Source organism: Artibeus jamaicensis, unplaced genomic scaffold (assembly GCF_021234435.1).
Source record: "Artibeus jamaicensis isolate MK-2021 breed Jamaican fruit bat unplaced genomic scaffold, CSHL_Jam_final scaffold_916, whole genome shotgun sequence".
In the NCBI taxonomy this organism is placed as follows: Eukaryota; Metazoa; Chordata; class Mammalia; order Chiroptera; family Phyllostomidae; genus Artibeus; species Artibeus jamaicensis.
Window position 1 is genome coordinate 6,523,803 of NW_026522059.1, and position 21,566 is coordinate 6,545,368.

Sequence of the window (21,566 nt, forward strand, 5' to 3'; positions counted from 1 at the left end):
TTTATTTTGCATAGACGTGTGCTGGGTAAGGTTGCAGCCGAGGCGAATGTTACAGGAAGGTCGTGGTGCGAGGCTCTGAGGGAGACACAGGTTTCTGCTTCTGCCAGCACCACACCACGGTGTTGATTACTGCAGCCTTGTGGTAGGTTCAGAGATTGGGAGATGGGAGTCCTCCAGCCATGTCCTCCTTTTCCAGGTCGTCTGGCTCTCCTGGGTCCATGACATTTGCATAAGAACCTGGGGATGAGACTATCAATTCCCCATCTAGTTTGAATGTGTGATCGAAGCTCAGAAAGACTTGGTCAGTTGGCCTCAGGATTTAAGTTGGAAGGAAGTGGTGCAATCATTTATCTGACAAATATTGATTGCTATTATGAAGGGGATTGTGTGGTTGAAGTAAGAGTTAAGGAAATACAAGAGTTCACTACGCAACGAGGGTGAGCGAGAAGGTGTCCCCGGCCCAGGGAACAGCATGGGTGAAGGACCTGAGGCAGAAGGACCGGGCGGGTTCCAGGATCTGAAAGCAGGTCACATGTCTGTAACTGAGCCCAGGTGAGCAAGAAGAGGCCAGAGAAGTGGGCAAGAGGCAGACCATGGTCAGTGATTTGGGTTTGTGTCCTAAAGTGCTAAGAGGCCACTGGAAAATGTTGAGCCCTGGGTGGAGAGGCAGGAATGACCGGCCATGCGTGTGGTTTAAAGTTTTCATTCTGCCCGTCAGCCTGTTACAAGGCGTAGACCTTATTTGGATCTGGATTTTTCAAAACACAGTTGTTAATTTTTTTAAACATTGATGAGACTTAGAAATCCAAACATTGAGTATTGGGTGAATTGAGGAATTATCTTTTTAGGTATGACAGTAATATTGCAGTTCAAATTTTATGAAAGACCTTATCTTAGAGATACATGCTGTACTATTTGTGACTAAAACATAATATGCCTGGAATTTGCTTTGAAATAACAGTGTCAGGAGGGGAATGATTAGGGTGCGGATGAAGTTGGATTAATTTTGAATTGATGTTGGTTGGGGCTGGGTGGTGGGTGGATGTTTAGGGTGCATGATACTCTTCTGTTTTTGGTGTTTACAAAATTCGCCATAATAAAACATTTTAAAAAAGATACTTCTAGCTGCCACGGGGGGACCAGATGTCACAAGAAGAAATGGTGACATTGGGGACCAGTTAGGAGGCGGCTGGGGTGGCCCAGGTGGGAGTGATGGAGGCTTGGTCCCAGCTGTGTCTGGAGGCTGAGAGAGGGACCAAGGGAGACAGGACTTGGGGATGGATGGGTTACAGGAGTGACGGAGATGGTGGGTCAAGAGCATCCCTTAGTTTTTGGCCCCAGGTGGAAGTGCCACTCTGAGCTAGGGATCACTGGAGAAGGACCACAGGGGTCCCTTAGTTCTTCTTGTTTTTCACCGCCCCAGCTCCACGTCCCGTCAGCCCCGCAGACACTGAAGCCGTTCCCTTACGTAACACCCCGTATCCCAGACTCCCTGCGCTCTCTGCGTGCACTCAGCGATTAATTAAGCTTTGATATGCATGGATTAATTGAAATGCACTCTCAGGTTCAGAGGGGCTGAAATATGCTGGGGACATCTCCGCCTTCCTGTGCGCACACAGCTGCAGGTGTCTGTCTGTCTGTCTGTCGCGGCTGTCAGCACACTTTCCTTCCTTGTGTAGGAGCCGAGGTCTCTGGAAGTTAATGACGTGTAAACTGCTCTCCTGTGGACAGCTAGAAATTGAATACGAGGTGATTCCTGAGCCCTTGTGCGATGCACTGATGGCCATGTCAGCCCTGAAATGGGTTGCCGACTTGGTGGCTTCCTGGCTGTGTCCCTCCACGTGCCTGGACAGCCACCCTGTGCTGTAAGAACATTCCTGATAAGGGTGCTGGCCTCCAAATGAAATCACATACCGATCTGAGACAGAATCTTCTGCCCAGTCCCACTGGATGACTCTTGTCACTTTCTTCCTGCCCCTCATCCAGGTAATTTTCTGGTGTGACAGCTGAGACATGAGATCTTCAAGCTGCAGGCTCCCCAGTTTTTCGAAAGATTCACTATGGAATCGGTGAGTGGTCTTCTCCATCACGTCCAGAGAGGCTGGCCTGGGGATGTGGAGGGATTCTTTTGGGGGCATTGAAATGTGCAGTTTGACTAAACCCGAGCGCACAGATGTGTGACAGAGATACCATGAGTGTGAGTGCTTGTGAACAGGTCGCCAGGGGGCACTTGTAGAGCTGTGGACTTCTCAAAGTGTTTCCTGTCCCCCCAACCTGCTCCCTTCATGCAGAAGGAAAGGTGAGGGGTGCTGGACCGCAGCCAAGTTGGAAATGGCAATCACATGGGCCCTGCCCACAGTGACACACTAGTCTAGCCGTGTGGCTTTTCGGAAATATCCCTTCCTTCAGTCCACCCAAGAATCCCACCAGCCGTGAATTACTCCATCCATTTCACAGATACAGCACTTGCCTGGCTAGACGTGAGGTCAGCTTTTCCAGGTCTCCTCTGCACGGGGGTGTCCAGCCTTTTGCTGTCTCTGGACCACATTGGAAGAAGAGTTGTCTTGGGCCACATATTAATACACAAACACTAATGCAAACAAAAAAATCTCATAAAGTGTTAAGTGAGTTTATGATTTTGCGTTGGGCTGTGCTCATAGCCATCCTGGAGCGCCTGTGGGCCACAGATTGGACACCCCTGCAATGTTGCCTCTTGGTCAAAGCGTGATTTGCCCCCATTTTGCAGCTCGGAATACTGGGGCCTGATATAGGAGCACCTGATGGAGCCTAAGGAGTTCTGACCCCAGTGGACGGAGCTTTGTGTTAGAGGATGACAAAAAATTGCACTGGTCATGAAAACTAGGCAGAGGAGGTGCCCGGAGTCCGAGAGGATCTCAGATCACCAGGGTGCTTGACCCAGGGTTGACCGGCTGTAGCTGGCTTTTCCCAGAAGTCAGTGTGGTGGAGGAAAGAGTGTGGCACCTGGAGGGGTGCTCGAATCCTGGCCCTGCCACCAGCTCGTTGTCTGACCTCAGGAAAGCCACTACCGCTGTGTCTTCCGCTTTCTTATCTATGAGGGGTGGGTGTGATGTTTACGTTTCAGGGTTTTTGTACAGATCAGGAAACAGTGGTGTGCACTACAGTGTCTTCTATAAAGCAGGCACACAGAGTGTTATAATTATTCCGAATTTTAGGTTGACAGCAATTTTCAAGGGTAATTAGACAAGCAGAAGTGCCCAGAATGGGTGGCAGAGGGGAGCGGCTGGAGGGAGGCGGGCCATCCCTGAGGGGCTGGATGGGACCCAGACACGAGGTGACAGGGCTGTTACCACTTCCCAGGATGACAGAGACTTTGCCTACGTATTGTCAGAGTTTGGCGATGATAGGATTACCTGCAGTCACGTTTTATTTGGTTTTGGTTTTTACATTGAGAATCCAACACAGAGGTGACATTAGTTTTGTAGGTGTCTTTTTTGGTGACATGGATTATAATTGCAATAACTCGGTGCATAATTTAGGATGAGGTTTTGCTGTGAATGATGTAAAATCTAAAAGAACATTGGTTGAATGAAGATAGAAGGGTATTTCTCTCTCACCTACAAGTTCAACCACAGGCGGGACAGGCTGTCACAGCTGTGTAGGGGAGACCCAGGCTTGGCTCCTGGGCACGTAGGGCTTGATGGCGGAAGGCACGTGGGGTGGGCTCCGGAGGGTCTGCGAATGTTCTGTTTCCTGGGCTGGGTGCTGGTCACACAGGTGTAAAAACTCCTTGAATGGGATACTTCTGACATAGACAATTTTAAGTACAGTAAGTTCTCACTTAACATCATTTAGGTTCTGAGACTTTGAGCAAAATAACATAGAACAAAACCAGTTTTACCACAGGTGAATTGATATAAACAAGAGAGTTCAGTCCAACAGCATCTCATTAATGTTATAATGAACTGATGTTAACCGAGGACCTGCTGTATTCATATATGGTTATATTATATGGAAATGTAATATGAATACAGCGAAACCCCAGTCTTTTACCTCTGACATAAGGCCCAAACCCTCCCTCCCTTTCTTTCTTTCTTTCTTTCTTTCTTTCTTTCTTTCTTTCTTTCTTTCTTTCTTTCTTTCTTTCTTTCTTTCTTTCTTTCTTTCTTTCTTTCTTCCTTCCTTCCTTCCTTCCTTCCTTCCTTCCTTCCTTTCTTTCTTTCTTTCCTTTCTCTCTCTCTCTCTCTCTCTCTCTCTCTCTCTCTCTCTCTCTCTCTCCTTCCTTTCTTTCGCTCTCTTTCTTTCTTTCTTTGTTGGCTCACTCCGACAACACAGATCAATCAATCACTTACTACGTCTGTAGCAGGAACGGAACTAGGTTGCTTGTGACGCAAAGGTGCAAGCAGCCGACACGGTCCTCTTCGCACGGGGCTTTCTGTCCAGAGGCAAAGGAAAGGTGTAAACATGGGACAGATGCACAGCCACTGTATTAAATAAGCTCAGTGTGGGACCTGCTGGGGCATGTAAATCCAACCATGCAAATTTCTGTCTCCACTGGTTCCTTTGATAGGATGAAGAGATTTAGGAGGCAGAAGAGTTGCAACGACACTTGGTAAGACTGTAGATCACGTTAAGGCTACATTAGAAATATAAGGTAGCTTCCTCTGTTCACTGTCAACCAGCTCAGAGAAGGGGTCAGCTTTCCCTTTCCTTGTTCGCCTCTGTGACAGATGCTGACCTCCCCCTGGCATCTGTGGAGCAGACAAGTGTTAGAGCTTGGAGTTCAGCAGACGAAAGGGGAACCCACAGCAGCAGAGACGAGTTCCATTCATTAGGACGTAGTCCAGAATTTACTTACTTTGTTTGGTTATCAAAATAAGGGAGTGAGTCAGTGAGTGGTTGAATGGATGAATGAATAATGTCACGCCTCACAACAGTGCATTTGTCATCCCTGGGGAAGCTCACATCCAGAAAACAAAAGAACATGATGTCTCCTTTATTCACCCCAATGCCACTAGTACATGAGAGGGGAGGGACAGCAGACGGAAGCGGAACTGGATTCTGAGCCAGCAGTACCAATCGGCTGGCTTCATTTCTAGGGGTTTCCTCTGTAGGTACAAACGAACTGACCTAAACTCTAGGCTAGACGCCCCTTCAAGCCCAGGAGAAACCTCGGTGAAGGCTCCCCTGCCTTTCCAGAGGTCAAGGCAGATCCCCTCTCATCGTCATGCCTCCAGCTGTCAGCCCCAATTGAATCTCCCCGAGCACAGCTGATGTCCCTTTTTGGCCGCAGGACAGGGGTCAGGAATAAATGCTGCGCACGGACGGGAAATGCGTGCCTTGAGCTGAGCACAGAAGGGCTGACCTCTCAACTCTTAGCTGCATTTCTGACATTGTCGGGAGGGTTGGCTGGAAAGCCTTAGAGTTTCTGGATGTAAAAGGAGGAGAAGTGTTTTAGAAAAACACTAATATTCAAGTTCAATATAATGGAGGCTATTTGAAATCCAGCTGGAAATGCCAGGGCAGTGGCCACTCCTCAGCTGGAAATGGAGGAAGGACGCTTCCACCCGGACTGGGATTGGGAACTGGACTGATCCTGGTCTCGTTTCCTGCCCCCACCTTCCCTTCATCTTCTCCTTCCATCCTTCAGAATTTATCAGGCGGCCCCTATGGGCCACGCCCTACCCTGAATTTGAGGACCATAGATGAGTATGACATTACAAAGCCTTCCTGAGTTTTTCTCCTTTTTTTTTAAAAAAAAGTTTACTCTACAAATGTTTATTGAGCACCTAATTTGCTCCAATCTCTGAGTAGAGATGAACTATAGTTCCTCCTTCTGAGTTTATACTTGATTATGTTTTTCACTTGCTCACTCACCAAGCAGTTTTTGGGCACCTACAATATGCCAGGGACAGCTGCTGGGATACCAAGGTGGACAAAACATGGCCTCTGTCTTGATGGGGCTAAAGGATTAGACCAGGGGTGTCAATCTCATTTTCACGGGGGGGGGGGACGGGGCGGGGAGCCACATCAGCCCTTCAAAGGGCCAAATGTATTAGGACTGTATAAATGTAACTGCTCCTTAACAGTTCGGTGAGAGCTCAGCATTGCCGCCAGGTAGAAACAAAGTGCTGAGCCACATAAAACCAGGTGGAGGGCCGGGTTCAGCCCTTGGGCCTTGTGTTTGCCACCTGTGGATTAGACAGTGTTGTATTTGTCTCCTGGGGCTGTGGTAACAAAGTGCCACCAACTCACTGGCATCATAGAAGTGTATTGTCTTGTAATTCTGGAGGCCCCAAGTCAGGTGCTGCTGTTTTCTCCATTGTGAGGACAGGCTGGGGGAGATTTGGAGACTCTGTAAGGCCACAGTGCTGATAAATGGCCGAAGTGGAATTCAGTTGCCCTGGAGCCTGGAACTCCCACTTTTACTCTCTGCTTGTTATTATGTCTTCCCCAGGCTCTAAGAAAAGCCTTTGAAAGGTAACTACCCCTGCCCCCCCTCTCACCCCCAATCTCAAAGCTTTGGGATTATTGTACAGTCAGCTCAGCTTTCCAGGAGGCATTTAACTCCTCTGACCACTGCCTCTCTCTAAAAACCCCATTTTCTTTGGACTTTGTGGAGTGCCCCCCCCCCCCGTTTCTTCCTGTGAATCCGCCCTCTTTCTCAGTCTCAAGCAGGGCGCCCCCTGCTCCAGCCAACGTCAGGTGTTGTTGAAGACCTCCTGTGTGCTGACTCCTTCCAGATTATGCCTGTCAGTCCTCCTGTCCTCTGAGCTCCAGACGGGAGCATCCCAAATGCCTAATTCCTATCTCCATTTGGAAGTCTCGCAGGCACCTCGGACAGTAAAGCCAACATGGATTTTTTTCCCAACATCTCCTTCATAAGATGCTATGCCTCTGCCTGAAACCCATTAGTGCTCCCAGGGCCCCTGCCCGTGGTACGTGGAATGAAGTCCAGGTCCCTTCCTATGGCCTGCAAAGGCCAGCGTGACGTAGATCCCACACCCTGTGGGCCCCCAGCCCATTCCCTCAAAGGGTTCCGCCGCTGGCCTCTCTGGTCCCAGCACTCGGCCTCATGCTGTTTTGCTGCCTGCAGGGTCCCTCTTCCTGCACCTCCTGTTCCCCAAGCCCCTGCCCTTCCCTGAGTGGCAGCCCTTATCCTGGAGGCTCCTCAAACAGATCTTCCCTCCCCGCCCCCACCCGACCAAAGCTCCCAGTGGACAATGGTGATGACCGGTTGTCCACTAATGTCACCCTGGAGCCCTGCATGGAGCCTGGCACGTAGTGGATGCTCAGTCAATAGGTTGAAATCAAATCAGTGGCCCCTGCTAAGCTCATCATGAACATAAAATGCCAGTGCTGTGCATGTTACTTGTGGGAGAACCCTTTCCCAGGGGAGGCAATCCTAACAGGTGTACACAAGGGACTGAAAAGTGGGTGGAGATGAATAACCAAACTCATGGGTACTGGTTGTCACAACGATGGTTACCAGAGGGGGAGGGGGAGGGGGAGGGAGAGAGGGCAAAGTGGGTAAAGGAGGTCAGGTGTCTGGTGATGGACCGAAACTAGACTTTGGGTGTATGCAATAGCAAATCATAATGCTGTATAACAGAAACGTGTATAATTTTGTTAACCAACATTATGTCAGTTAAAAAAAGACAGACAGAAAGAAACAATTGGGCGGGACCCGGGCTTTCTGACCTACCTCGGTCTCTGCTTTCACATTTCTCCTTGCTGGGTTATCCAAGGTGTGAGCGCTCACAAAGAGAGTCCTGGGGAAACAGCAGCCCCGGAGACCCTGTTCCTGTTAAGGCTGATTCGACTTGGGTTTACAATGGAAACTGGGAGTTAATGCCTTTTATAGAATTGAATAGAGAACAATTTTCTCTGTTAAAAAAAAAAATAGAAAGAAAGAGACGTGGAATGCTCCGTGTGGGTTACCGTCGTGCCAAAAGCTCCTGTAAAGGATTCCCTGCAAATATTTGGGGTTTGGTGCTCAAAAACAACTACGCAGGTTTCCCCGAGAGAGACTCGACAGCGACCACAGCAATGCCGTGGCTTCCGAAGTGAGGGTGCGCTTGCCGCAGGGGAGGGGAGGATGCCGGCGCTGGCTGAGGTTTACAGAGCCGTTGCAGACAGGTCATTAGCCTGACCGGCTGCCGTGCGCCCCGCCGAGCTCCTCCTTGCGCCGCCTCTTCATCAGCAACACGCAATCGACTGTGACGTTCCCGGCCCCACACCCTGGCCGAGGCGTGGGCTCCTGGCTGCTCCTCCAGGGTGAGTTATGGCCATCAGACGTTTCCCAACACCGGGCATCTGGTGAGGGAGGAGATTGGAAGGGGCGTTTTCACCAGGAGATCCGTGGGAGACTGTGCGTCTACTGTGGGTAAGGCTCTGTGCTCAGGCCTGCGGCCTGCGTGGTGGCTGGTGCCGCGGCAGAGGCTGCTGGGTGAATTCTCTGGTGCCCCCGCCCCCCTCCTCCGCATCACCACAGAGGAGGCGGGGTTCTCTAGGTAGGAGGAAAGGGAAGGGGACCATTATAACCCAGAATGAATGCTTGTCCGCGGTCCAAGTCATCAATTACAGAGCTTTGCTGACGGCTTTGGTATTGCATCTGAAAAGGTGTAATTTGTCCCATCCCTCTTGGGGGTCTGTCTTACACAGGGAGGAAAAGTGGTTTGTATCTTTATTTTAATCAGAGAAGACCTTCCCTGCTGGTAACGTGAGGTCATCCCATTTCACCTCAGGATGTTCCATCTGGTTTGAGTTTTCGATCGGGTTTTGGATTCCTTTATCTTATTTATTGGTATTAACGCGCCTGACGGGACCTGGAGGGGCATGATGGAAAGTCGGGGTCCCTTCCTAGGGACCCAAATGAAGTAGAGATGAGTGTGGCCTGTGCATAAGGGGCCATCTCCCCCACGAGCTGGGAGAAGGGCTGGTGGCCTGCCCTGGAGGAGTGTCAGGAAACATGGGTGCACCCACGGTACCCAGACTGATGGAGAGATTGGGCCGGTCCTTTCACTTCTCCAGGATGCTGTGCTGCGTCATTGGGGCATCTTTCCATGGCAAGCAGGGGAACAGAAAGAAAAGTCTAAGGGCAGATCTGGATTCAGGCACTCCTAGGTCACCCGGACTCAGTCCCCTTTGTCTGTGATGGAACCACATATGTAAATGTGGAGACCCACCCATCTCACACCTCCTTGCTCTGTGACCTTGGGCAAGCCACTCACCCCGGTGAGCACCGGTTTCCTCCTGCAGTGAGGACTACAGGACCCAGTTCAGGGAAGCACCTAGCACAGTGCCTGGTGCACAGCGGTCCCTCTCGGCTCCACCCTTCTCTCAGCTGGCTTCCTCCCCTTACTGGCTCCTGGCTTCACATCCACTGTAAAGCGACTTTCTCTTTCCTAAAAGCAGTCAGGAATATGGACATAGGCCTCAGGGTCCCTGGCTCCGGGCACCTGCCACCAGCAGGCACATGCTACCAGCCAGGAAGTTATCCCCGAGGTGGCTGGAGCTTGGGGAGCCCCTCGGGGGAGAGGTCTGAGAAGCAAGCAGCCTGTCTGTCAGGTCGGACGAGGGTGGGATGTTATTTCCAGGGGAAGGTAGAAAAAAGAGCCCGGAAACCCTTGTTTCATGAGGGGGTTTACTTAGGGTGGCAATTACTGTGTCGGCCACATACAACAAGCTCTTCCATGCCTCTGTGCCTTTGCACATGCTGTTCCCTCTGCCAGGGATGCCATACCCAGCCCGCACACTCCCATTCATCCCCCTAGACCCAGCTCTTCCCTTGTGGCCCTCCCTGGCTAAAGTAGCCAGCGCCACTGCCCGCCCCAGTCCCTTCCCCTGTCAGCAATTGCCTTTCTGTTTTGAAACAAGCATCTGTGGGGTGATTGATGGCCCTCTGTGTTGGGAATACAGAGGAGGAGAAATCCCAGTGCCCGCGTCAAAATTAGATTCTTTCTCTCTGCTGTTTCTGCACTATCCGAACAGTTTATTCACTTACTCAACGAATATTGTTAAGCACCTTCTCTTTGCCAGGCATTGCTGTAGAGCTGGGGATTCAGTGGATAGTGGAAAGACAGTAAAATCATTAATTATAGTCGTCTCGACTTACCCTCGGGGGTATGTTCCAAGATGCCCAGAGGGTGCCTGAAACTCTGGAGCGTACTGAACTTCATAAGTACTGTGTTTCCTTTTCCTACACATACGTACACACATACGTGCATGTACACATGCGTATGATAAAGTTTAATTTCTAAATCAGGCACAGTAGGAGAGTGACAACAATAATAAAATAGAGTCATTATAACGATATGCTGTAATAAAAGCTATGCGAATGTGGGTTCTCTCTTTCAAAAGAGCTCCTTGTACTGTCCTCATCTTTCTCGAGATGACGTGAGATGATGAGGTGAAGGGAGGGGCTCAGAAGGGGGCCCAACTTCAGGCCCCTGCGTTTTTCACTTCGGGAATTTTCCACTGAATAGTTTCAGTTGCCCACAGGTAACTGAAACTGTGGAAAGCAAAACTGTGGGTAACTGGTGAGGACTATCAATGGCAACAAGAAAAGATACTTAACGATGGTGTGTAACTTAACACCATAAACAAAGGTAAAGACTGGCGGAGGGGAGGGGAGTTGTGGGAGGGGGCTGGGTGGAGGAGGGGAGGCACGGGGAAGTGCAAACTGGGAGTGACAGAACGGGGACGTAAGGTAGGCACAGGGGACGGAGTCAGTCATAACCACGTGTGGCGCCAGGTGGGTGCCACACTTAATCAGGGGCATCGCTTCATAAATTATGTAAATGTCTAATCACTATGCCGTACACCTGAAACTAATATAAAATAATCTCGTAGGTCAACTGTAATTGGGAATTAAGAACAAAATTAAATGTAAAAAGCGGAAGTAACACTAAATAAAGGGAAAGGGAGACCAAGAGACTTGGGAGCGGGTGGGGCATGCGAGGAGGCTGATGGAGAGAAGCGCGAAGATGTCTGGGTGCAGGGCGTTCCAGGTGGGAGCAGGTGCAGCGGTGACAGGTGTCAGGAGTGGCACGGAGCAGAGCTTGGGGGGGAAGGGGCCGGGGCCAGTCTGGGTAAGGCCTGAAGACCCTGTGAGGCCCTGTGTCAGAGGGGAGCTGGTCGCTGGGCACCCACCTAGTGTCCGGAGTGTTGGAAAGGTGCCTTGGCCTGTATTCCAAGTGCCTGGGGAAGCTGTTGTTTAAGTCCTTGTCTGGCCTTGAGTCATTGGTGCCCCAACACTGCTTCTGGTCCAGCAGCCACTGGCCACAAGTGGCCACCAGAGATGGAAGCGTCGCTGGTCTGAACTGAGATGCCCCGTGAGTATAAGATCAGACAGTTCCAAAAACTTTGTCTGAAAAATAAGGGGTATCAACTGTGCTATTCATAAGTCTTCTGTTGATCACATGTTGAAATGGTGATATTTTGGAAATATCAAGTTAAATGACACTAAAACAAATTTTACTTTTTTTAATACAGTGACTGAAAATGTACAACCATTTCCCACCCATGTACCTGGGATCATTCCCTTCCCTCCTCGTCTCAGGCTCTGCTTCTGGGGGACTTGGCCTGAGATGAGGAGGAGACAGAGAGGAATCACCCGTCCAGCACATCACTGGGTACAGGTGTGGGGGTGGGTGGCAGGGGAATGGGTTCCTTGGCCAGCCTTCTCCAGCCTTTGGACCTCTGAGCCAGAGGACAAGGAACAAGGCCACGGTGCCAGGCATGGGGCGTAGCGTCTGGCTGGTCCACGTGCTTCCAGCTGCCACACCCAGAGCGACAGGTGAGTCAGCAGCTGAGTCAGAGGACAGAGCTGCCCAGAGGAGCCCATCTGGTCCTGGCAGTGGGTCCCAGGAGTATGTCACAGCTGGAGGGAGGAGGGAGTGTGTATGGGTGCAGTGTCTTTTTCTAACACTATCCTCGACCCCAGGTGACTTTCCAACTCTCGGACAGCAGGTGGGTGTGTGGCCATCCATTCACTTCTGACGCTAACTCCCCAGAGTGAGCACAGACCCCACAGTTAGGGGCTCGTGCCCCTGGACTGCTCCTGCTTCAGATGCCAGCCCCAAGTCTCAGGGGTACTTCTGATCGACAGGCTATAAATTGGGAGGTTTCCAGAACTCTCTCACGTTCAGTAATTTGTCAAAACGTACATAGGGCGAGGTATTCAGTGGGGGTGTGCACAGGCTTCCATGACCTTCCTGGGTCGCTGTCCCCCAGCATGTTGACCTGGTCACTGACCTAGAACCTCCCCATTGCTGTTGTTTAGGGGTTTTATGGAGGTTTCATTGCATAGGTTCGATTGAGTAAATCATTGGCCATCGGTGATGGAGCTTCAACCCCTCTTCCCTCCCTGGGGGTCTCTGGTCATCATCATGAGGCTGTTTAGTCTTCTACCTGGGAGTCATCTCACTAGCATGCAAAAGACCCCCTTGCCATCTGCAGGTTTTAAGGGTGTTAGGAGCTCTGTGCCAGGAACCAGGGACAAAGACCAAATATATTTTTTGTTACTCTGCAGTGGGGCATAACATTAATGAGATCAGATGAGGAACACGTGGGCAGACCCGTAACTGGCAAGTTTCCCGGACCGTGGCATGTTGTATGTTGGCATGTGTATTGGAAGGAGGGAGCGAGGGAGGTGGTGGATCTCGCTGGGTAGAACTGCTCATGTGCGTGCATTCCTCAATAGGCATGCAAAGCACCTACTGTGTGCTCATGTTGTGCCCAGGTCAGGGTGAACATTGCAGCCAGATGGAAGCTTCTCAGCATCAAATCTGTTCATGACTGCTGACAGCTTTGAAGCTCAATTTGCTTTTAAGGCAAAGACCAACCCCTTGGCATGACGTCCAAGGCCTTCCCTGGCAGCCCTTGCCTTTCTCTCTCTCTGTCTTTGGCCCCGATTCCTCCCAGCATGTGCTCTTCACACTCATTGCATGGAGCAGTTTGCAGGGCCCTACATTAGATGCACCTGTCAGACCTCCACCCACTTGTACTTGCTGGTCCTTCTCCCTAGAACACCCTTTGCCAGCTAGTTGACTTGCTCACTCCTCCTGCAGGAGGCAGCTCAGCATCACCTCCTCCAGGCAGTCCATCCAGATTCGACTATTGCCCTGTCGCTTCTCCATGTCCCCTGTTTATTTCTCCTAGCACTTCAGTCATTCAACAATTATATATTTGGCACTTGCTACGTTGAAGAGACTGTACAGTTAACTCTAAGAATCCCTCCACTATCTATCAGCATTGATGAAGTGCAAGAGCTAACCAACTACATGTATTATGTCACTCAATTCTCATGCTGCTCTGTGGAATAGGTACCAGTATTGACCCCACTTTTCAGAGGTGGAAACTGAGGGTTATAGAGGTTAACAGAGATAGTAAGTGATGGACCAGGATACACAGCCCAAGCAGTCCGACCCCAGAGCTCTTGTACTTCATTGGGAAAATGCTTTATTGCATTATCCTGCAATTCTCTGTTTACTTTGCCCCCCAGATCAGTCTGGGTCCCAGCAGGATGCAGGTGGCACACTCAAAATAGGATAACTGGAGCAGAGTTTAATAAAGGACTCACTCACACAAGAGGTGTGGGCAAGGGGTCAGGAAACCACATGGCATGGTGGGACACTAGGTTTCTCCTTAGAGAAGCTACTTTAATCTGTTTAGCTTCTCCCTACTTAAGATTGGTTGCTATTAGTCTGCCTTTGTCACGAAATACGTTATGTTGGAATCAACCTTGGCAAAGCTCTGAAAGCTCCAGGGACAGAGTTACCATTGGGTTCAGGAATGTGGCTATTTTCTGGCTAGAAGAGGTAGCTCTTTTTTGGAATCACTGAATGTAAAACATAGCTTGGGCCAAATGTGTGTGTGTGTGTGTATGTGTGTGTGTGTGAGTTACCATGTATATATGTTTTTATACTCTGCTGAATTCCTTAAAGAATAGGGCAAATTGCATTATAAAACATAAAATCAGTGGAAAAATACATGCATACAAATCAAAACCACAAGTATTCTGAAATATCAGTACTAAGGGTGGAAGTGTAGCTGTGTATACCTCAGGATCTTACAGAGTTGTTACTTTGAAACTACAGATTTCTTCCTGAGCTTTTTATGCATGGATACACAGTACTTTTATGAACATTATTGTATGTGTCTTTTGGTGACCATATGCATGCATTTCTGTTGGGTATATACCCAGGAGTGTAATTACGGGCTCACATTATTCTTTTCATCCGAATTGACATCATCAAAGCAAATAATAATTAGGATAATAGTTTCATGGAAAGCGACGAAGATTACACACAGCACAGTTTCAGTTCTTTGCATTGAGTGAACATTATGGGAGAGAGCCATTGTGTTCTCGCGTGCGTGAGCTCATTTAGTTTTCACAGTGAAGTTGCTGCCGTTCACCCCCCTGCAGACCTCAGGAGCGTTGAGCGTTTTGCCCCGTGTCACACAGCTCGTAAACGATGGTGTCAGGGTTTGATTCCAGGTCCTTCCACTCCTGATCTGGGCTCACCTTGGCCATTGATTCTTTCCTTGAGATATTGGTGTTTTCTGCAAAGCCTTTGAGCACCAAATATTTCTGATTTTAGGTTATCTTTATTGGTCCGATTGAAAACCCTTCTAAGAGACCTGCCTGTGGCAAGGTCCCTTAGAATACAGCATCATGTGCCGAACCTCCCCTGGATGAGAAAGGTCCCCACTTTGGTTGCCATCAGCTGAGCAGAATGCTTTGCCCGTATTAGCAGCCGTATATATTTAGAATTTCATTTTGTGGGGGTGTGTGTTAGCAAGTTGCTACAGTTTTTGTTGGTATTTTTCCCTTCTCGGTAGCCCTGTCTCACTATTCCCAACATAACTGCTCCAATTCAGTTTGCCAAAGGCCTAAAAACCAGCTCACCAAACTAGTTAGCATGGAGTGTAAAGTAAGAGAAAATGGGGGCCAAGTGAGAGCTGAGGGGGGTGGGTGCTCCTGTGCTTAAAATACATGTATTTGGTGCATGGGCTTTGTAGGGATGGAGTGGCTCCCTGGGGATCGGTGTGGTTCTTTACTTCCCGGTTTCTGTGCTCTAGAAGAGATGAGACAGGGTGTGTGTATGTGTGTGTGCGTGCACAGATGTGCATTATTAGGAAAGGAAAAAGTACAGTAAAAATTCCACTCCAGTTCTTGAGAAAGGAATTCTCTTTCTTCTCACTAACTTGCATGCATACACAGAATGCTGCCCATAATACACAGTAACGGTGGAATTTTTTATCTGCATTAAACATATCGGGGTCCCAGGTCTATCCATCCACACGGTGTGTGCAGAATCAGGTAGATTAAGCTACAGAATAAAACAGTGTGGGGGAAAAACTTTTCTTCCTCCAGATGTTCTAATTTGACTTCTGTCGTTGTGGTTTGAATTGTTAACCCTAAATAGAAAGAAGGATACTGAAAGAAAAGCCAGTCTCGACCCCACAGTATTGTAGCAACCTGCTGTTGAGTCATGCATGATATACAGACTAATAAATATCACATCTATCTTATGTAAACACATGAACAAACAACAAAACCGTGATTCCCTTTCACTGTGGAAAGGCCACTGCCATTTGTCTCTCTGGCAGGGAAAATAATTCTGGAATTTTAACTGATCACCCTTGAAAAATAGGGCAGAATGTTGATTTAAAAGCACAGAATTCTTTGAGCTTTATCGTCCTACTTCCTGTTTGGAATCTGCCCTGTTCCTTCTCTCTTAACCAAATTGTGCAGGGGTTGTGTAAATAAATTTGCTTCTTTAGAAATCCACTCTGGGAGCCTGCTGGCTCCTCTGTGGCTGTATTTCTGAAGCCATCCCTGAGATGACATTTAAGTGTTTCTAAGATGTATTGTCTGTACTTGGTAAATTGAGACCAGTCTTTTCAGTGATTTTATAACTTCACAAAAAAGGCCGTGGTGACTGTCCTCAGCGTAATTCAACAGGCTTCCAAGCCTCTGAATGCAGAGTCTGAACCAGAGAGGACTACAGAAGGCTGGGGAAAATGACTCTGATAGAATCCTTCAAATCTGACCACTTCTGAGATTTGCTGTTTTTTGGTTCAGTCTTAGTTGGTTCAGCCTTAGTTGGTTCAGGGTGTTCCTAGACCCAATATAAGTTAGGATTAGATTTCAACTGCATCAACAAAAATGCAAATAACATTAGCAGTTAAGGCTTTTTTCTTCTTTCTCAGACTGAAGAAGTCTGGAATGGTCCAAAGCCAGATGGTGCCTCCATGGTTATCAGGGACCCAAGCTGTTTCTATCTCTGGCTTTGCCGCCCTTGTCATCTTACCTAGTGATCCAAAATGGCTGCTGGAGCACCAGCCATCACACCCACATTACCAGCAGCAGGCTGAGAGAAGAGGGGAAGGATAAGGGGTCTTCTTCTTGCTGAATTAGTTCGAAGGCACTTAGCCAAAAAAAGTCCTACAGAGCTTACATCTCATGGGCTAGACTTAGGCACACCAGCTGCAGTGGAAGCTGAAAGATGAGGCTTTTAGTTGAACACATGACTGCCCTCAATCAACTGAGGCTCTGTTGCCTAAGAAAGGGAGACTAGGTAGAGGCAAGAGAACTAGTCGTCCCTGCCGTATCCAGCAAGGCACTGTTTCAACAAAGCCTGTAGTGTAGTAGAAAGGGCTTGAGCTCTGACATCAGATAGACTTGAATTTGAAGCCTACTTAGCTCTTCTGGTTACTACTTGCAGGACCACTTCTCTGAGCCTCAATTTCCTATCTCTGAAACAGGAGGAGAGTAATCGCTACTTTGTAGGGTTGTTGTGAGTTTTAAAGAAAACATGAATGTGAATTTCCTTGTCCACAGTAGGTACTAAATGGCAGCCATGGTAGCTGTTATTATTAATGGATGCCTTGTGCCTTAAACTGGTATTCCCATAGTGATTATTTTTAAATTGAGGTATAATTTATATAACATAAAATTTATCCTTTTACAGTGTGCAATTCAGTGGCTTTTAGTGCATTCACAAACCGGTACGACAATCACCGCAGTCTAATTCCAAAACATTGTCCTTGCTCCCCAAAGGAAATCTCCCCTCCATTGGCAGTCACTCCCTCTTCCCCTCTTCCCCCAGGTCCCGTCTCTCTGGATTTGCCTCTTCTGGACATTTCATATAAATGGAATCATACAATTTATGACCTGTGTGTCTTACACTTGGCATAATGTGTTTTCAAGTTTCCTCCAGGTTGCAGCGTGTATCCGTAATTTATTCATTTTTGTGGCTGAGTAATATTCCACTGTGTGGATGGACCATATTTTGTACATTCATTCATCTGTTGATGGCATTTGGGTTCTTCCCGGCTGTTATGAATAATGCTATTTATGAACATCCTTGTACAAGGTTTTGTGTGGATATGTGTTTTCATTTCTCTGTGGCACATGCCTAGGAGGGAAACTGCTGCATTATATGGTAACACTTTGCTTAACCTTTTGAGAAATTGCCAGATTGTTTTCGAAGGCTGCTGCTCCATTTCACATTCCCACCAGCAACGTCTGGGGGTTCCGCTTCCTCCACAGCCTCTCCAACACTTGTTCCTTTCCATCTTTCTTCTTATAGCCAACCTACTGTGTGGGAAGTGGTGTCTCCTTGGGATTTTGATGTGCATTTCTTTAATGACTAATGCTATCGAGCATCTTTTCATGGGCTTAGCCATTTTCATATCTTCCTTAGAAAGTCTTTTCAAGTCCTTTGCCCATTTTAAAAATTAGTTATTTGTCTTTTTACTGTTGAATTATAAGAGTTCATGTATTTTGGATACTAGACCCTTATCAGATGTATGATTTGCAGACATTTCCTCCCATTCCATTGTGTGTGTTATCTGACTTACTGTGTACAACAGTCCTCTCAGGTGGATGTTAGGATTCCCATTGTACAGGTGAGGCAGTGACTAGCGTATCCAGGGTAACATATCTCTAACTGTGCAGGTGACTACGGAAGCTAGAAAAGGATTAGCCAGGGCCCCTTTAGGTTTATTGATAGAAACCAATCTCAGACCAGCTTTTGCTAATACATTGGGTCGGCCAAAAAGTTCATTTAGTTTTTTCCGTACAATGGCGCTGGTAATGCTTAGTTGTCTTTAATGTCATCTAAAACAATTGTGTTAGATCGTATTGTGACAGCCGTCATATCAGCATGCATTTCAAAAAAACTTATCAAAATTGGTGAAATTTTGTGCAGCCATTTTAATATTGAAGATGGAAGAAGATAGGCAACATTTTTGTCATATTATGCTGTGTTATTTCAAGAAAGGTAAAAACACAGCTGAAAGGTAAAAAAAAAAAAAAGATTTGTGTAGTGTTTGGAGAAGGTGCTATGGCTGATCGAATGTGTCAAAAGTGGTTTGCGGAGGGGTTTGGTCCTATCGCTGTTTTGGCTACTTTGCTGCAGGGCCGTCTTACGCAGTGGAAGGTGTTTAGCAGCACCCCTGGCCTCTCCCCACCGGAAGCCAATAGAGGGAGAGAGCTGACATACTCAAAATATCCAAATCAATACAGTGATTGGGGAAAATAAAGTGTCTTTTATTTTACAGAACAAGCTAAACGGACTTTTTGGCCAACCCAAGAGAGTATAGTTGCTCATACACCCAGGGCATCCGAGGGTGGGCTGGCATCAGGCAATGGGACAGGTTCTGTAGGCCCGGCGGTCCAAGCGATGCCACCAGGACTCTCCCTTCCTGTCTCCAACACTTGCCATCTCTTGGATGGCATCCCTCTTAGGCAGGATCTCTCACGTGTGGCAACTAGGGTTACCAGTAGTTGAAGGCTTACTAAGTCCTTTGAGCCTGACCTTCTGGAGAAGAAGGACGTTGTTCTTGACTAGCATCCACGTCAGACCTCCATAGAGCTCCCCGGTTGGGAGCTCCCCGTGTTGGAGTTCAACGCCCTATCAGTGCTGCCTTCAGGAGCCTTGGAAGCTCTGACTGGACAGTCTGGGTCCAGCCCTCAGGTCGGGAATGTGGAGGCGTTACATTGACGGTGTCTAGGGAATCACACTGAGTCAGGAGGCTGTAGTTCCTGAAAGAAGGGGACGTGCAGGGCCAACAGGAAACAGAGTCCATGTCCTTCAAGGTGCGTCTGAACTGCCAAGTTCAAGATGCTGAAGTTAGTTGCGGGTAAGTGAAAGTTAATTCCCAAAACCAAGTATTAGGAGAAAAGTCAGTTGTCTCACAAAAGAAAAATGAAAGCTACTGAAAATAATTATCTCTAGATCCAGTTGCCACTGAATTCTCTGCTTGTCCACTTAAACATAGTAATTTTATAAATTAGGTTGTATTGTACTTCTAAACTGCTAAGGCCAGAGCAAAAAGACTAATTTTTTCAACAACATAAAACAAAATTTAAAACCAGGAACAGAAGCTTGATGTGTTTGTCAAAAGGTTTGCCAGCAATTTACAGTTGTTTTTTTTAATTTGAACCCCTAATGTGATTCAGAATGCTCACATCTGAGAAAGATGTTAACCAAATAGCATGTGCTAAGAAAACTCTGTAGTGAGTGGGCAGTTTTCCTTTTGCAAATGGAGCAATGCCCCACATTTGACATAATGACAGAAATATTGTTACAGTACAGCTCATTGTAGATTCAAATATGTTTGCAGGTGAAAGCATGTTTTTGAAAGGCACCAAGTGGGCACTGTGATACGTATAACATAGGGGACACCTCCTAGGGGTCCAGAACTGGTGACCTCCAGACTGTTCTTGGCCCACAAGTAGCTCTTGAGGCAGCGCTGGGGGCCCCATGGTGTTTGGGGTCCGTTGTAACACTGAGGTCCAAGGAGAATTCACCGAACACCAGGATGTCAGTGCTCTAGAACCTCAGAGAGCTTCTGTCCGAGGCCCTGGTTCTCACTACAGGGAAGATTAAGATGAAGGGGGTGAGCTCGCTAGCACCCTGTGTTCCAGCTCAGTGCTGAAGTCACAGACGGCTGCCATTAATAAAAGTGGTCTTACTGACTCGTGTTTCAGATGATTGGCAGTTTTGAAAAATACTCATACAAAAAGGTTCAACTGGGATTTGGGCAAATCAGAGGGATATCCATGTGAGGAATAATCTTTTATTGGACTTGACACCTATAGGTACACATTTGTTCTGTTTGAATCCTTCCAGCACTTCATGAGTTGTGCTGAAAACTTGTGTCTCTGCCTACATGTGAGGACAGGGGCTGTGTCCTGTGCATCTTTTTGGCTTCTGAAGAGTCTAGCATGGGACCTGTTTACAACACACATAGTAATATTAGGAACTAACATTTATTGATTATTTCCTATATACCAGACACTGTGCTAAGCATCTTGCATTGATTATTTCCTTTATACCTTACAACAACTTGTAAGAGTGAGATCTTCTCATTATCCTCCTTTTAAAGGTAAAGAAACTGGCATTAAGTAACTTGCCTAAAGTTAACAGTCCCTATTAAGTGGCTGAGCTGGGATTTGAACCTGGGTAATCTGAATCCAGATGGCATACTCTTAACCCCTGGAAAGGTTAAAGTCCTGCTTAGTAACTGTGGGATGGAACTGAACCGATGGGTTCCAGCCTAACCTCTAACCCCCTGTGGAATGTCCTCGGGGACCAGGAGGTGATGCTCTCCTATCTGAAAATGCCCAAGGGGTGAAGAACTTGCCAGTCAGGAGAGGACAGTGGACTTGGCCTTAAGGAGAAACCTCACCTACGTTCTGCTGTGTGTTGCAGAGCTGCTGGGGGTGGGGGCAGGGTGGATTGTTCACGAAAATGGCACTTGCCACTGATAAGGTCACAAAACATCTCTACCCTTGTTTCTCCTGACTCGTGCCTTTTATAAAGGGGCTCTCGAGGAAGGGAGCAGGGTGGGATGGAGGCCTTAGCCTGTCTGTCCACCGACACTGATGGCCCCTAGCTCCCCGGCTTCATTGGTCCTGGAGAGCAGGAAAGAAGGGAACGAGACAAGAGAATGGAAGAGGAGGTAGGAGTGCTACCCTGGATTCAGTGTACTCACAGCCTTCTTGCTCAAAACCAGGGCCACCAGTTAGGTGAGCCTGCGCCAAATTTTACATGGTCGCAGTTTTTAGATAGCAGGCAAATGTCTGTGCTCATCCTTTGACACCATGATGTAGAGCCCAGCATGATCCTTCTGAAACGGGACTGTCAGGTGTTTTCCTGAAGGCAAGATCTTCAGTCCCTTCCAAGGAGCGTAACTGGGAAAGGGGAAAGATTGGGACACCCCTTGGGGACCAGGATAACTGGGACCCCGCCCTGGTTCCCCACAAATCTGCCAGGGGCTGCTGTGCAAGCCATTCAGCCATTTGAGAGTCAGTTTCCTCATCTGAACAATGAAAGGGGGGAACACCACATTACGCTTGAAAATCTTTCTGACCCTGGTAGTTTATGATGGATGGTGGAAGAGACTAATAACCAGGGTTCGTCTTTCTAGTTCTCCTCCCCCAGTTCCTCTTGCACTCCTCTCCCTATAAACGTTCATTCGTTTGTTCGTTCATTCTTCCTTCCATCTATTCAATAGTGATTTCTTAGGCACCTGGGACTCTGGGCCACTAACACTGATGGACAATC

At 47.9% G+C, this 21,566-nt stretch overlaps 1 protein-coding gene across 4 annotated transcripts in view; it reads left to right on the forward strand.

Moving 5' to 3' along the window:
- Positions 1-21,566, forward strand: part of ASAP1 (ArfGAP with SH3 domain, ankyrin repeat and PH domain 1) — a 269,663-nt gene that overhangs the window by 24,869 nt on the left and 223,228 nt on the right. The window contains exons 2-3 of one of the 4 annotated variants that reach the window (XM_053661178.1): positions 1,987-2,069; positions 4,550-4,591. The exons of 2 other annotated variants lie outside the window; for them this stretch is intronic. In XM_053661178.1, coding sequence (XP_053517153.1) covers positions 2,014-2,069; positions 4,550-4,591 — 98 coding nt within the window. In that variant the 5' untranslated portion in view covers positions 1,987-2,013. The remainder of the gene's footprint in view (positions 1-1,986; positions 2,070-4,549; positions 4,592-21,566) is intronic. One more of the 4 variants, XM_053661179.1, reaches the window with a different exon arrangement.